Raw genomic sequence first — 15,900 nt, forward strand, 5'->3', positions numbered from 1 at the left:
CAGTCAAAGGTGGCTTTGGCCTTCAGCCTACCCAAAATAAGTTGTTTTTACTTCAGCTAGTTACTTGTCATTGCTGCCTTTTCAGATATGGTATTCTTATTTGCTATATAGTTGGTGGATCCCATAATTTTTATTGTTTAAAAATACATGAACTTTAGGTATAGTTGAGTTTGAACTAAAATTGGTATTAAATTGATTAATATAAATATATAATTAAAATATTGTTGAATATGAGACAATTTTAAAAAAAGTCTAGAAAGAATTATAATTTTTGTTGTGTTTTGTTCTAACCTATATGTAGCTGCATTGATGGAGTGTTTTCAAATAATATTTTTGATGAGAAACTCATCTTTGATCCAAATGGACCTGATTCAAAATTCTTCAATTTGATCCAGTTGTGTTTGCAACCATATTACATGATATCTTTTTTATTTTATCTATAATTAACATTGAAATCGAAAAATAGATCAAGACCTAAATATTTGTAAAAAAATCTATCAAGATTTGATTGATCCCAACAGTTCATGCCGCACATCTCCATGGCAACTGTTTATTAGTATCCCGTGTTTATATTAAGTTTTACATAGCCAATTCTTTAACAAGACTATTAGAAAATATAAAAAAGATAATTACTATATGTGACTCAATTTTAAACCATATCCAAAAACAATACACCATAATCAGAATTCAGGAGGAAGTTTACAATTGATATAATTGGGGGAAAAAAAATACTACAAGAGCAAAGTTTTTTTTATTTATTTATTGATAGAGTTGAGGTAAACTTGAAAAAATTGGAATGAACTTAAAAGTAAATTTTACCATTTTTTTAATAATTAGTTTAATAATTAGATACAGATAATTAATTATATTAAATTGTTTAAAGAAATTAGAGGTAATGTTATACCATAAATAAATAAATAAATAAATAAATATATATTTATATATATTGGATGGGCCAACCCCAAATAGTCGTTTTTCACACTAATATAATAAAAATAATTTATCTATGGTATTAATATAATAAAAATAATTAAAATTTTGAATTAATTCTTAAAGTTGAATAATATTTAAGTAAAGTTTTAAACTTTTTAATTTTAAACTTTTGATTTTATAGTAAATAAATTTATATTTATAATTATAAATTATTACTTATTTAAATAAATGAAATAATATAATTAAATTTTGTAACTATTATTTTTTAATGTCATTTAAGTTAAATTTATATTTTATTATATATATAAATAATGATAAAATATTTATTTTTGAATTATTTTTGGATCATAATTCAAATATAATGTGATTATTGGACTTATTTAAATTAGATATTTTGAGTAATGAAATATTATTTTACTATTTTTGATCAATATAATAATTATAATTTTTTTTCATTTATTATAGTTGAGTTGATAAGATAGTATAACATAAATGACAAAATGGGTGTAAAAAATTCTTGAAAATAGAAAGGAGATGGTAAATGACAAGTCTTGAGCAATAATCATTAAGCTTTCTTTCTTGTCTTTCCTTTTTCCCGGGAATATTTGCTTGAACCGCCCTAACTGATCATCAAAGCGCCATTTGTGCAGAAGCTTTGAAGCTACCAGTGTCTATCTTCTTCTTCTACACCATCTGATTTTAGGGTACATTTCTTCCTTTTTATTTGCATATTACTTCCTCTTCTTGGGTAGATATTGATGAGGTTCACTTTGACCTTCAATTACGTTGTTTTCTTGGAGAGATTGTTTCTATAGTGGGTTGGTCTTCTTTCTTCTGTGTGGATTTTAATCTTCCAAACTCGGGTCTTTAAATAGGTGTCTATTTTCTTTAATGTGGTCGGTTTTGATTGGGTTGGCGAATGTTTTGATCATGTTTTCATATTTGAAATTTTGTTGGGTAAGTAAAAGAGGGTATTTTGGAGGTGCAAGAAACATAATGACAGTATTTGGATATTGTTCAAATTAGTATGTTCTGCTCTATGAGGTAGTCGTGTGTCATGAATCATATAACATTTGTCAATCTGTTGTTGCATTGGTTGTTTGCACATATAATGTTAGTGAATGGGTTTTATTCTCACATTCTACTAAATTCCTCTTGTATTTGAATTTATCACAGTATAGAAATGAGTGGTAAGAGTCACAGTCCTTCGCCACCAAGGGGACGCTATGGCGGTGTTGGTGGTAGTAGTCATGATCCAAATCATTCATTCAGTTTGTTAGTCCGCAACATTGCTTCAAGTTGCAGGTATTATTGGAAAACAGTATTCTCATACAAAATTTGAACACATACATTTTAAATCACCTTGACCAATAATTTCATGTGCGATCTGAGGAAACTTCTTGTTGATGAAGCATCTTGCTTTTTAAGAAACTAATAATTCACTGATCTACTATACTTTTATTTAGTTACTTTGGATATGTTTTCATAGGATGATGAACTTCTGGTTCTTTAATTGGTTACATTGCAATTTTGTTGGCTTAATTTGTAGTCTCCTCCCATGTTTATTGATGAGTAATTTTTGGTATGGATGATGAATCTATTAAGTAGTTAGATAATCACATTTCCCTATGACTGTTGCTAGTTGTTTGAATCACTAACCTAGTTATATCTGACATTTTCCTTCTGCAGGCTTGAAGACTTTCAGAAGCCATTTGAGCAGTTTGGTCCTCTCAAGTGTGTCTACCTTCCATGGAGTCACTATACTGAGTATGATTCTTGCTTTAACGAGGATCATCCATGTTTCTTTGGGTAACAGTTTTAATGTTATACATAAAAGCACAACATATTGTACTCTGAAATTGATTCAAAGTAGTCTTGTTATTGACCTTATGCTGTTCTGTTATCTCTTGATTTCATTTACATTGAGGTTCTTGATATATAACAGTGGAATAAAAGTCTTGAAGACACCAATCAAGTTTTAAGAGTTCAATGAGAGAATCAAGTAAGAGTTCTGTTGACAATAATGAAGTAGTAAAAGTTGTGTTCAAGGTTTTGTAATGGTAAAGAGAAGATTCAATGAGTTTCTATACACAGAAGATTGAAGATCTTGAAAGTCTATTCAATGTGAAGATTTCATGATCTCAAGATCTTATAAACTAACACTTCCAAGGTTAGCAGCCAAGTGCTCTATGCACTTTTTATAGATGTTGTTTTTGTTATATTCAGATGAGAACTAATACACTTGTAAAAGAAATCCATCTTTTAAACTGTTGAAAGCTTGCATTTGAGAAATAGAAGTTCCATGAATTGTGGCGGGTAAGAATTTTTTTGTTTAGATGTAAATCAGATGCTCCTCTAACAATTTTATTTGTCCTGTACCATGAACACAATTTTGCAGCAACCCCGAAGGATATGGTTTCATAGAATATGAAAGACTTGCTGATGCTGAAGAGGCTAGAAACCACATGCATGGTGAAATTCTCTTAGGCCGGACGCTGACTGTTCTTTATGCGGACAAAAGAAGGGAAAGAGTGTGTGCAAGGTTTAGTTTACTACTTCTTTTACTATAATAAACTTCAAGCTAGGATTTTCTTGAGATGTCTGATTTGTTTGAGGAAAAAACCATTCAATAATTAAAATAAAGTAAGGTGTATTATTTGATTGATTGATGATGGGATATATTAAATAAATAAGCTTTCATCAAACAAGTCAAATTTGTTCATGTAGATTTTTTGAGCTTGTTTTGCAATCATTAAACCCCTTGAAGATAACTTTATTTTTTTGTCTTATGGTTGTAAAGGGTCGGCCAAATTAATGACAGAAGTCCTTCTCCCCCTCGGTATCTCCCCTCGCCGCCACGCCGTTCTCGTTCTTCCCCTAGCTACTCTCCCTATCGGTCTAGGACCCATGAGGACCACTCTCCTCTTCCTAAGAGGAGACAACACTCAAGGTATTCTATTTTCCAAAAAAGTAAAACAGAAAAAAATCACTTTGATCCAATGTCAAATATTTGGTATGTGCTGCCCAATATAAAGCAATTAAAACTTGATCCTTTGGCTGGTTTTTTTGTGTTTGTTCTGAATATGTTAGTGTTATACTTAAAAATTTGGTGATTTTTTGGGTTTGCCAGATCTGTTTCTCCCGCAAAGAAAAGGAGGAATGCTAGAGAATTAGATAGATCATACTCGCACATTATGAGCTCCCAAAGAGAGCATTGTCGAGCGGGTAGAAATCCTGAACAATCTCCTTCTCGTAAATATGAAAAGTCTCGTGCAAGAGGTGCTGAAAGAGGAGTGAGTCCAAGTCCCCGGCGAAAGTGGCTGTGGAAGTGCCAGCCAGAGCCCAATGGAGGAGACAAAAAAGGGAAACCATAGTCTGTGAGAGTATGGCAAATTTATGTCACATTTTCAATTAAACCTGTTTATCATGCATGAATTTCTTCTTTTTGTATGATTTTGAAGCCAATGCACTGTATTCTACTACTTACTTACTAGAAGGGCTAAATGATTATAACTGTAGAGAACTTGTAGTTGTAAATTTGGGAGTTGTAACTTTAAGGCATCAAATATTTTGTTATGATTTTTCAAATCTCTAGGCTGTTTATTATTTTTATTATAATGTTACAATTATTAATCATTGTTAAAATGAAGCTTTACTCATGCTAATTACTAACTCTGATAATTATATGATTGTTAAAATGAATTATGATTCTTAATCATATTTGAAAGGAAAAAAATAAAAAACAATGATGCTGCCCAGGATCGAACTGGGGACCTACTGCGTGTAAAGCAGACGTGATAACCACTACACCACAGCACCTTGTGTTAATTACTTATTTGTTTTATTTATTTAGACTATTTTCCTTTTGAAGAAACTAAACATGATCTCTACCATCTTCTTAGCTTGAAGAATCTTTATATACCATTTATGATCATCATTAAGATCATCATTAAGTGTTGCCTCTATCTAATTAGCAAAAAAAAGTTGTCTTCACATTTAGGTAAAAAAAAGTGCCAATATTAACTTACCCCTTGTTTGAACAAGTAGATAATTAATTTGATTTGATTGACCTTGAGAAGAGAAGTGTGTCATGGAATTGCAATAATCTTACATCAGCATGTGGTGGATCTACGTATATAATATTACCTTTGAAGACCTAGGGCAAAAAAAAAGAAAAAAAAATTTGAGTGGAGGGATTGGCCTACATTGCAGTTGGCATACCTTGCTTGGTGGGTGGTCTATACATTATTATATCATTCACATTAACCATTATACCAATACAAGACTTACATCTGACTGATCAAGATCCACATGCTAGCTAGCTATCTTGCTTCACAATGCTTAATTCTATTGCCCATATAAAAATTGCAATGATTTTCAACAAGAATAATGTGACACCACTATCCCTTGTTGGCCCATTGGAATATTATCTTCTCAACATTTTATCAATAATTCATGTGTACTTTCCAAAACTAAATTTCATTTTTAATCAATATTTTTTCTTATGTGTCAATTTATAGAGCTTAATTTCACTATATATATTCTTGTTTTTTTCATGGACAGCCTTCAAAGGCAAGGTGGGTGGATGACATATACAATCTTAATCACATTTTTTATTCTTTTACCAACAAATTAATTTTGCTTTGTCAACATTAATTAATTCTAACTAGGAATCTATCTATAATCTGTATCTTTCATGTGTGAGGTGACGATAAGATATGATATGATCAATTTATAATCATTATATCCATTAGAAATTTAGAATAAACCTAGATATAAATATGTTAATGTAATATATATTCAAAGAAGTGGATTGGGGTGACTAAAAATGCAAGACTTAGAAGATAGTCTATATTCATATAATTTTCTGGTGAATTATTTGGTTGGAAAAAATTGGAGAACTTTTAACAAAAAAAAAGTAGGCCGTTAAAAGATTATTCACAATGTCATTATCATGACAATGTCGGAGATTAGATCCGAAAAACCTGTTAATTCGTGTGGAGATCCTATTGCCCTTCTTAAATATGTTTGAGTCAATTAATTATTCTAATATAATCAATTTTTATATAATTTTTTTCATATCATGTTTTTATCGTTGTGCTTAAACGATTTTTTATTAAATGAAACATTTAAAAATATATATCTATATATATATATATATATGATCTAAAACTCATCTTTCCCACCTTACTAACAACAATCACCTACTCCTTTTGTTGTTGTAAGTCTTTCCCAGAGTCGAGAGCTCAATGACTATGATGTTGAATCGTTCATCGAATTCAGTCATTGTCTCTCCAGGACGCATCTTGATGTTATCAAACTTCTATGTACCATTAGTTTGTTTTCTTTGGTTTGGTCGTTCCCTTCACAGAGTTGAGTCATCTTCTTCCAAATTTCTTTGGCAGTCGAGCATGAATTGATCTTGCTGAACATGTTCTTGTCCAACGTCTTATATATGATATCTTTGGCCACATTGTTAAAGTTGGCCTTCCTCTTGTTTTCAACAGTCCACTTATGTCTTGGTTTCTCCTTCATCTCAAGAGCACAATCCATTGAGGTTGTGGATGTACTGATCGTCTGGATCTTCATTGGCCCATCAGCGATGACGTACCACATATCGTCATCTTGAGCAGCCAAGTGAGATTGCATCCTGATCTTCCAATCAACATAATCTTCCTTGGTGAACATTGAGATTTTGTTTAAGAGAGACATGATTTATATATCTGCTTTGATTAAGAATAAAAAGTCTGCTCTGATACCACTTGTTAAGATCGACTTCAACAATAGGAATGGGTTAAATATTGTTGAGCTAATCTTGACTTTCAATGCGATTTTAATCCAGTTAGAGATTAAAATCTGTTTCTATTCTTCGACAAATCGTCGCAAGCTTTTGAACGGTTTCAAGTGTGGAAATACTTGCAAGATTTGAAGAGGTAGATTAAGAACTAGAGATGTAGTAAAAAAATAACATAAGAGTTTTTTATGGATACTCGAAGATAAAACTTATACGTCACCCCTTCTTTTGTTTCAAAAAGGATTCCACTAGAGGTCTTTGGTTTGTATAGCGTCTACACAAACCTAGTCAGAACTCAAGACTTAACATCTGCCTGTTCTGAACTTCTAGCTATCACTTTGTTAAACAAATAATGTTCTGTTCATCTTACAACACTAAGTATACTCTTAGACAATAAAGTGAATTAACTTCCAACTTAGCGTTACAGAATGCACTTAGAACAGATGAGCTAGAGAGATAGTAGATTGATCGAGAGTTGTGAAGCTTGTTCTTCGTATGCGTTCTCGTTTGTATGTTTGTTGTTTTTGCAATTGTAACTGTAACTAGTTCGTCTAAAAGAACTAGAATATTTCTAAAGTAAGAAAACTTAGTCTTGGGGACTAATTTCATGAAGATGTCTGCCAATTACTGATCCATTAGCACATATTCTAACCGAATGTGCTTCTACACCACGTGATCCCAGATTAAATGATGTCGGATGTCGATATGCTTTGTTCTTGAGTGCAACATCGGATTGTAAGTGATCGCGATAGCACTGGTGTTGTCACAAAAGATCGGCGACTCTTTCGCCTTAATGCCAAAATCTCTCAGCTACTGTTGAATCCACATTAATTGAGCATAACAGCTGCCTGTAGCAAGGTACTCTACTTCTGCTGTAGACGTGGCGATAGCCGTTTGCTTCTTGCTAAACCAAGAGATCAAACGATCACCAATGAACTGACATGTTCTAATGGTGCTCTTCCGATCAATTTTACAACTTGAATAATCTGCATCAGAGTAACTAATTAAGTTGAAACTGAAATCTTTCAGATATCACAGTCCAACACATTGAGTTCCCTTTAAATATTTTAAAATTCGTTTAGCAACTATGTAATGAAAGTGTTTAGAATTAGCCTGAAATCTTCTACGCACGCCGATAGTAAACAAGATGTTTGGTCGATTGCCTGTTAGATATAGCAGTGAGTCGATTATTTCTCTATAGGCTGTAATGTCGACATTCTTGCTATCTTCATCTTTATCCAGCTTGTTTGATGAGTTCATGGGTGTTGAGGCAGCTGTACAGTTCTCCATACTGAATTTCTTCAGCAGCTCCTTGGTATACTTAGCTTTATTGATGAAAGTACCGGCTTCAAGTTGACGAACTTGAAGACCAAGGAAGAACATTATCTCACCCATCATACTCATCTCAAACTTGTCCTGCATTAGCTTAGAAAACTTCTCACATAATTTAAGGTTAGTTGACTCAAATATGATATCATCCACATAAATTTGAACAAATAAAATATATGAATTTTTAACAAATCTAAAAAGTGTTTTATCTACTGTACCTACAATAAAATCATGCTCAAATAAAAATTTAGTCAAAGTATCATATCAAGCTCTGGACTTACTTTAGACCATACAAAGCTTTATCTAGTTTAAAAACATGATTAGGCAGAGAGTGATATTGAAACCAGGCGGCTGTTCAACATAAACATCTTCATTAAGTATATCATTTAGAAAAACACTTTTAACATCCATTTGATATACATTAAAAATTTTAAAAGTTGCATAAGCTAGAAAAATTCTAATAACTTCTAGTATAGATACAGGGGCGAATGACTCCTCAAAGTCAATTCATTCTTCTTATCTATAGCCTTCATCTACTAGTCTAACTTTATTTCTCACAACTAAGCCATCTTCACTTAGTTTGTTTCTAAAACCCATTTAGTTCCAACAACATATTGATCATCTGGTCTTGAAATTAGATGTCAAACTTTGTTTCTCTCAAATTGATTTAAATCTTCTTGCATAACATTAATTCAATCTATATCAAGCAATGCTTCATCAATTTTCTTAGGTTCAATTTGAGAAATAAATGCAGAATTTGCAAATTCATCCATTAGTTGATTTCTAGTTCTAAAGGGTGCATTATGATTGCCTATTATTAGTTTAGGTGATTGATTTCTGTTTCATTTGAAGTTTGGTCCTAGAGGGTCAGCTATCAGATCTGTTGTCTCAACAACATCCAGACTTTCAATAGCCTGCTGACTTTTAGTATGACTGTCAGGTTCAACTTCAACCAGTTTAGCTGGCTAATCAGACATGTTGGTTCTGATGACCTGAACTTCATCGTCACTATCAGATTGAAGATTAGCAACTAGTTGTTTCCTATCATGTGTCTGGAGCAACCGCTCTCTAGATACCAAACAGACTCCTCCATACAGTTGTCCTGATGTACCTACATATATACATATTTACAACTTTGGTACCCAGCTTTATTTGGGTCCATGGTTAATTATTCCTTTGGAGATCCATATTTGGGTTATTTTTATAGGTATCTCATTTTGTGTTGTCAATAATGCGTAAGATTTAGACTTGGCAGACGTCTTCCAGTCAGCTGATGATCCCTTAGCCTTAGAAGATGATTTTTGATAAAAACATTTTGACTTTTTGTCAAAGTTTTGTTTCCCAGAATAGTTGGCTTCCCTTTTCTCATGTTTGAGCCAACTTGAAGTTGGCTTAATATATTTAATATCATCTTTTAAGGTTAAGTCATCACAGTTGTGATTAGTTTCAGTATTAGTTAAATTACCTTGACAAAGCTTATGGGTTTAAGCTTGCCTTTTACTAGGTTTAACCTTTTGTTTGACTCATCTGGAGAGCTCTTGTCAAATCCTAGACCGGATTTACGTCCGGCAGGCCTTTGCCGAGTAATCATCTGGTTGACAACTTTTCCATATTTTATCCAAGAACTAATCACATAGTTTAATCTTTGATTTTCAACAGAAAGATTTTTGATTGTTTCTTTGAGCTTCTCATTCTCAGATGAAAGCTCATTTATTTTATTATTCAAATCTTCTAGTTAAGGGTTTTAAGATAAAAAAAATTGTACTGTCAAATTAATTTTTCAAATTTATTTCATTCAAAGAGTTTGACAGTTTCTTGTACTCAATGACCATGTCATTGAGTGCATTGGTTAGATCATCTCTTATTAATTCGTTAGAAGAGAAGTCAAATACCTCACTATAGTCAGCCATGAAGCATTTGATGCCTGTTGGGAAAAAACCCTTGACAGAAACACAAAAGAAGAAAACAAACTGAAAGAACACTAACAGAATTTGATAACGGAGTTCGGCCAAAATGTTGCCTACGTCTCCGAGCACTAAGGCTATCAATTAATAAGGAAGAAGAGATACAAATTTGGGTTCCATAAACCAAAGAGGGGAGAGTTTCTTTTATACACTAAGAAACTTCCCCAACTCCCATCATCTTCCGATGTGGGATTTATGCTAATTGTGAATATAGTTTCTTTTATATACTAAGAAACTTCTTTCACTCCCATCATCTTCCGATGTGGGATTCTAATTGTGCCAAAAACAACAAATCTCCACCTTGGCACAATATCCAATTACTAATCTTCAATATTAAAAAATAAACCTTCAGTGCTTCCAATTGGCGCTCTTCAGTGCCGACTCAAACGTGGAAGATGTTTACCAAATCTAAACAATTAGATTTGGTTTTCCCCATGTCTTTCATCTCGAACTCTTTACCCAATTGAGCCTTCAATTTGTCAACTTCATAATGGCTCTTTGATGTTATCAACATATCATCAACGTACAAGAGTAGATAAATGTAAGACTCATCTTGCAATTTGCGCAAATACTCACATGAACTGAATCTGCTTCTTGTGTACTTGTGCTCCATCATAAATTTGTCAAGTCGTTTGTACCATTGTCTCGACAATGCTTCAACCTGTACAATGATCTGTTCAACTTGCAAACCCAATTTTTTTTATCAGCAACATTGAATCCATCTGGTTGATAAATGTAGATTTTCTCGTTCAAATGACCGTGTATGTCTGCGGTCTTCACATCTGGTTGAGCTAGCTCCAAATTCATCTGCGCTATCAAGGCCAACAAAATTCCAATGGAAGAGTGTTTAACAATAGGAGAAAGTACCTCATTATAATCACCTCCTTCCTTCTGAGCGTAGTTTTTCGCTACCAATTTTGCCTTGTAGCGAACATCAAATTTTTCGGAAAATCCTTCTTTCTTAGCAAAGATCCATTTACCACCAATAGCCTTCTTCCCTTTTCGTAGATGCGTCAACTTGCATGTCTCATTCTTCTGAATAGACTGCATCTCATCTTCCATAACACCTCTCCTTTTTCCATTTTCAGTACTTCGACTGACATCTGGAAAAGTGGATGGAACATCATCTACGACTAGAAATGCATTGGCCGCCATGTCAACAAACCGACCTGGTTTTTGAATAACTCGTCTTGGCATATTCACAACAATTGATTCACTTTGTTCTGAAGGTTCTTGGGTCAGAACCTCTTCCACATTTAACTCTTCGTCTGTCGTCGGAGAGTCACTTCTAGTTGGGCTTATCTTAATCTGCTCAAACTCCACATGTTGCGGAGTACAATCAATCTTGTCTAGTGTTACCTTATTCAACATTGAATAATCATCAAAAGTAACATCTCTTCTAATAATGGTTTTCTTTGCATCCAAACACTAGAGACGATATTCTTTAACTCCCGTATTAAATCCCATAAAAAGAGCCTTCTTTCCTCGTGGATCCAACTTTGATTCAATTAAATGATAATATGCAGTAGAACCAAAAATATGCAAAGAATCATAATCAGTTGCAAGTTTTCCAGACCATACCTCTAATGGAGTCTTGCCACCAAGTGCAGATGATGGTAGGCGATTTACCAAATGTTGAGCGTATGACACAGATTCTGCCCAAAATTTCCTATCTAACCCAGCATTAGACAACATACATCGAACTTTCTCCACCAATGTCCTGTTCATACGTTCCGATACTCCATTCTGCTGTGGTGTTTTTCTAACTGTGAAGTGTCGAACTATGCCACACTCTTGGCATAACTTCTGGAATGGATCATTCTTGTATTCTCCACCGTTATCAGTCCTGAGAACTTTGATCTTTCTTCCTGTCTCGTCTTCAACTTGAGTTTTCCATTTAAGAAAAATCTCAAACACTTCATCTTTGTTCTTCATAGTAAACACCCAAACTCTTCTGAAAAAATCATCAATAAAAGTAACAAAATAATGTCTACCTCCAAGAGAAGGAATCTTGGCAGGTCCCCAAACATCTGAGTGCACATAGTCCAAAATACCCTTGGTATTATGCATAGCAGTGCCAAATTTTACTCGCCTTTGTTTTCCCAGAATACAATGTTAACACAAATCTAACTTACAAACTTTTGTACCTTTCAACAATCCTTGCTTGACAAGAGTTTGCATAGATTTCTCATCAGCGTGCCCCAATCGCATATGCCATAACTTTGTTGCCACTAATTCCTTACTGCTCCCGGAAGTTGATACACATGATGTCCCATTAACTGTACTTCCTTGATAGTAATACAAATTATTACTCTTCCTGATAGCTTTCAACATCACTAGCGCTCCAGATATTACCCTAAAAATTCCATTTTCCAATTTCACATGTAGGCCTTTCGACTCCAAGGCCCACAAAGAAATGAGATTCTTTTTCATATTCGGTATGTACCGAACATCTCTAATAATTCTGGTGGATCCGTCTTCATTTCTTAGCTTGATTGAACCTATCCCTTTTATTTTACATGTATTAGCATTTCCCATGTAAACAACTCCACCATCCAGCTCCTTAAAGTCAAAGAACCACTTTCGAACTGGTGTCATATGATAAGTGCAGGCTGAGTCCAATATCCACGCATCAGGATGTGATGTTGTGTGTGACATCGATAAAGAGTATTCTGAATCTGCATCACCTTTATTTTCTGCAACATTTGCATCTTCAGAATCTTTCTCTTTCTTCTTCAACTTTGGGCAGTTAGTCTTCCAATATCCTTTCTCACGACAGAAAGCACATTCATCTTTGGCAACTCTACTTTCATATCTTCTTCCTTTCCCTTTTGATTTGCTCTGCTGACGGCCCCTGACCATCAATGCTTCTTCTGCTGTACCTACTTTGTTTTTCCTTTTATCCTGCTTTCTCAATTCATGACTATATAAAGTAGAACTTACAGCATCAAGAAAAACATTTCCCTTCCCATGAAGTAACGTTGTTTCTAAGTGTTCAAATTCATCAGGAAGGGACGATAGCAACATCAAAGCCAAATCTTCATCCTCAAACCTAACGTCAAGGTTTAACAGATCTGCTACTAACTCATTAAACTTAGTTATATGCTCATTCATAGTAGTACCTGATTGGTATTCAAACCGGAACAGTCGCTTCTTCATAAGGAGCTTATTCTGACCACTCTTCTTCAGAAACTTGTCCTCCAATGCTTGCCATAGTTTCTGTGCAGAAGTTTCATTCTTCACAACATACTTCTGCTCTCTAGACAGGTACAATCAAATTGTTCCGCACGCCAACCGATTCATGATACTCCACTCTTTTTCTTCTATACCATCTGGCTTTCCGACCTCAATAGCAACATCTAGACCCTGCTGAAAAAGATAATCTAGAACCTCACCTTACCACATGCCGAAATGCACAGTTCCATCAAAGATCTCCACCGCAAACTTCAAATTCGGCATCGGTGTCCTCGTCCAGGATGACGAAGGAGTTGACGCCCCTTTTGAAGACTCCACCATGCCAAGGACGAACCTTCGGCTCTGATACCACTTGTTGGGAAAAAACTCTTGACAGAAACACAAAAGAAGAAAACAAACTGAAAGAACACTAACAGAATTTGATAACGGAGTTCGGCCAAAATGTTTCCTACGTCTCCGAGCACTAAGGCTATCAATTAATAAGGAAGAAGAGATACAAATTTGGGTGTCATAAACCAAAGAGGGGAGAGTTTCTTTTATACACTAAGAAACTTCCCCAACTCCCATCATCTTCCGATGTGGGATTTATGCTAATTGTGAATATAGTTTCTTTTATATACTAAGAAACTTTTTTCACTCCCATCATCTTCCGATGTGGGATTCTAATTGTGCCAAAAACAACAATGTCTTCATCCTCACTTTTTTCTTGATGAGTTATCATCTGAGTCACTGTCATCCCACTTGCTCTTGCTTTCCTCAGCTAGTAGAGCTTTTTGTTCTTTTCTGTTTCTTCTATCAGACTGATTCTTGTTGTCCCTCTTGGGCTTTCTGACGTCAGCCTTGAAATAACATGGTTTATCACAGTTAAAACATTTCAAGTTAGCTTTTGATTCATCTTTATTATTAAATATATTAGAGTTAGAGTTAGAATGAATATTCTTTAAGAATTTGCCAAACTTCTTGACAAAGAATGACATTGCATCGTTGTTAATCTACTCAGCAGACTTCGTAGTTGTCACGGCAGGTGGCTCTTCAACAGTCACCAGTGCTTTTGTTGTGACGGATGAGGATGGTTCCTCTTCATTCATTGAGTTTATTTCAAACTCACAGGCTTTCAGATCGGCGAATAGATCGTGCAACTCAAACTTGTTGAGATCTTTTAATTCCCTCATCTCTATCGTCTTAATGTCCCGTTCTCTGGGAAGAGTTCTTATAACTTTGATAGCAACCTCTTTGTTGTTGTAAGTCTTTTCCAGAGTCGAGAGTTTAATGACTATGCTGCTGAATTGTTCATCGAATTCAGTCATTATCTCTCCAGGACGCATCTTGATGTTGTCAAATTTCTGTGTGCCAACCATTAGTTTGTTTTCTTTGGTTTGGTCGTTGCTTTCACAGAGTATATTCAACTTCTCCTAAATTTTTTGGCAGACAAGCATGACTTGATCTTGCTGAACATTTTCTTGTCCAATGCTTATTGAGGATATCTTTGGCCATATTATCGAGGTTGGACTTCCTGTTTCCTTCAGTAGTCCACTCATGTCTTGGCTTCTCCTTCATCTCAGGAGCACCATCCATTGAGGTTGTGGTTGTGTTGATCGTCTTGATCTTCATTGACCCATCAGTGATGACGTACCACATATCATCATCTTGAGCAGCCAAATGAGCTTGTATCCTGATCTTCCATTCATCATAATATTCCTTGGTGAACATTGGGATTTTGTTTAGGAGAGACATGATTTATATATCTACTTTGCTTGAGAATAGAAAGTCTACTCTGATACCACTTGTTATGATCGACTTCAACAATAGAAAGGGGGGGTTGAATATTGTTGAGTTAATCTTGATTTTCAATGCGATTTTAATCCTGTTAGAGATTAAAATATGTTTCTATTCTTCGATAAATCGTTGCAAACTCTTGAACGATTTCAAGTGCAGAAATGTTTGCTAGATTTGAAGCGACAGATTAAGGACTAGAGATGTAGTAAGGAAATAACACAAGAGTTTTATGCATGTTTAGAGATAAAACTCATACGTCACCCCTTCTTCTATTTCCAGAAGGATTCCACTAGAAGCCTTTGGTTTGTATAGCGTCTACACAAACCTAGTCAGAACCCAGGATCTAACAACTGCCTATTCTAAACTCCTAGTTATCACTCTGTTGAACAAACAACGTTCTGTTTATCTTACAACACTGAGTATACTCTTAGACAATACAGTTTATTAGCTCTCAGTTTAGCGTTACAGAATGCACTTAGAACAGATGAGTTAGATAGAGAGTAGATTGACCGAGAGTTGTGAAACTTGTTCTACGTATGTGTTCTCGTTCGTATGTTCGTTGTTTTTACAACATTAACTTTAACTGTAATGGTAACTAGTTCGTCGTTGTAACTGTAACTATAACTATAATTGTAACTGTAACAAATGAGCTAGAGAGATCTTTTACATTGAAGTGTAGCAACGGTCGAATATGACTTTTGGATACGTGAATTGATCGGAAGGATTCCTCGTACTGTGAATCCAGATATTCAGGGATCCGCTATCCATAAATCCAGGGAACCACCGTTCATAAATACAGGGATTCGACGTTGTACTTTGAAGTCCTTTTATATTTAAATGTAACAACGGTCGAATCTCGTTCGTAGATACGTGTCAATTTTTTAGTGGTTGTATGTCAGGTGACAGTCT

The 15,900-nt window shown here is 34.4% G+C and overlaps 1 protein-coding gene and 1 non-coding gene across 2 annotated transcripts; one reads left to right on the top strand and one right to left on the bottom strand.

The window, feature by feature from the left end:
- The first annotated feature begins 2,116 nt into the window (after positions 1-2,116).
- Positions 2,117-4,307, top strand: LOC124921147 (serine/arginine-rich SC35-like splicing factor SCL30A). Its single transcript, XM_047461768.1, has 4 exons — positions 2,117-2,238; positions 2,623-2,742; positions 3,332-3,475; positions 4,064-4,307. Exons 1-4 carry the CDS (start codon positions 2,117-2,119, stop codon positions 4,305-4,307), a joined length of 630 nt encoding a protein of 209 aa, XP_047317724.1.
- Positions 4,308-4,679: 372 nt separating this feature from the next.
- Positions 4,680-4,752, bottom strand: TRNAV-UAC. The gene has a single exon. It is a non-coding gene; the product is annotated as a tRNA-Val (tRNA).
- Between the last annotated feature and the right edge of the window lie 11,148 nt (positions 4,753-15,900).

This window comes from Impatiens glandulifera, chromosome 1 (assembly GCF_907164915.1).
Source record: "Impatiens glandulifera chromosome 1, dImpGla2.1, whole genome shotgun sequence".
Lineage (NCBI taxonomy): Eukaryota > Viridiplantae > Streptophyta > Magnoliopsida > Ericales > Balsaminaceae > Impatiens > Impatiens glandulifera.

Coding starts and splice junctions, on each gene's coding strand:
- LOC124921147 (XM_047461768.1), top strand. CDS start 2,117: ATGAGTGGTAAGAGTCACAGTCCTTCGCCACCAAGGGGACGCTATGGC. Junction 2,239..2,622: donor AACATTGCTTCAAGTTGCAG/GTATTATTGGAA, acceptor TTCCTTCTGCAG/GCTTGAAGACTTTCAGAAGC. Junction 2,743..3,331: donor GATCATCCATGTTTCTTTGG/GTAACAGTTTTA, acceptor ACAATTTTGCAG/CAACCCCGAAGGATATGGTT.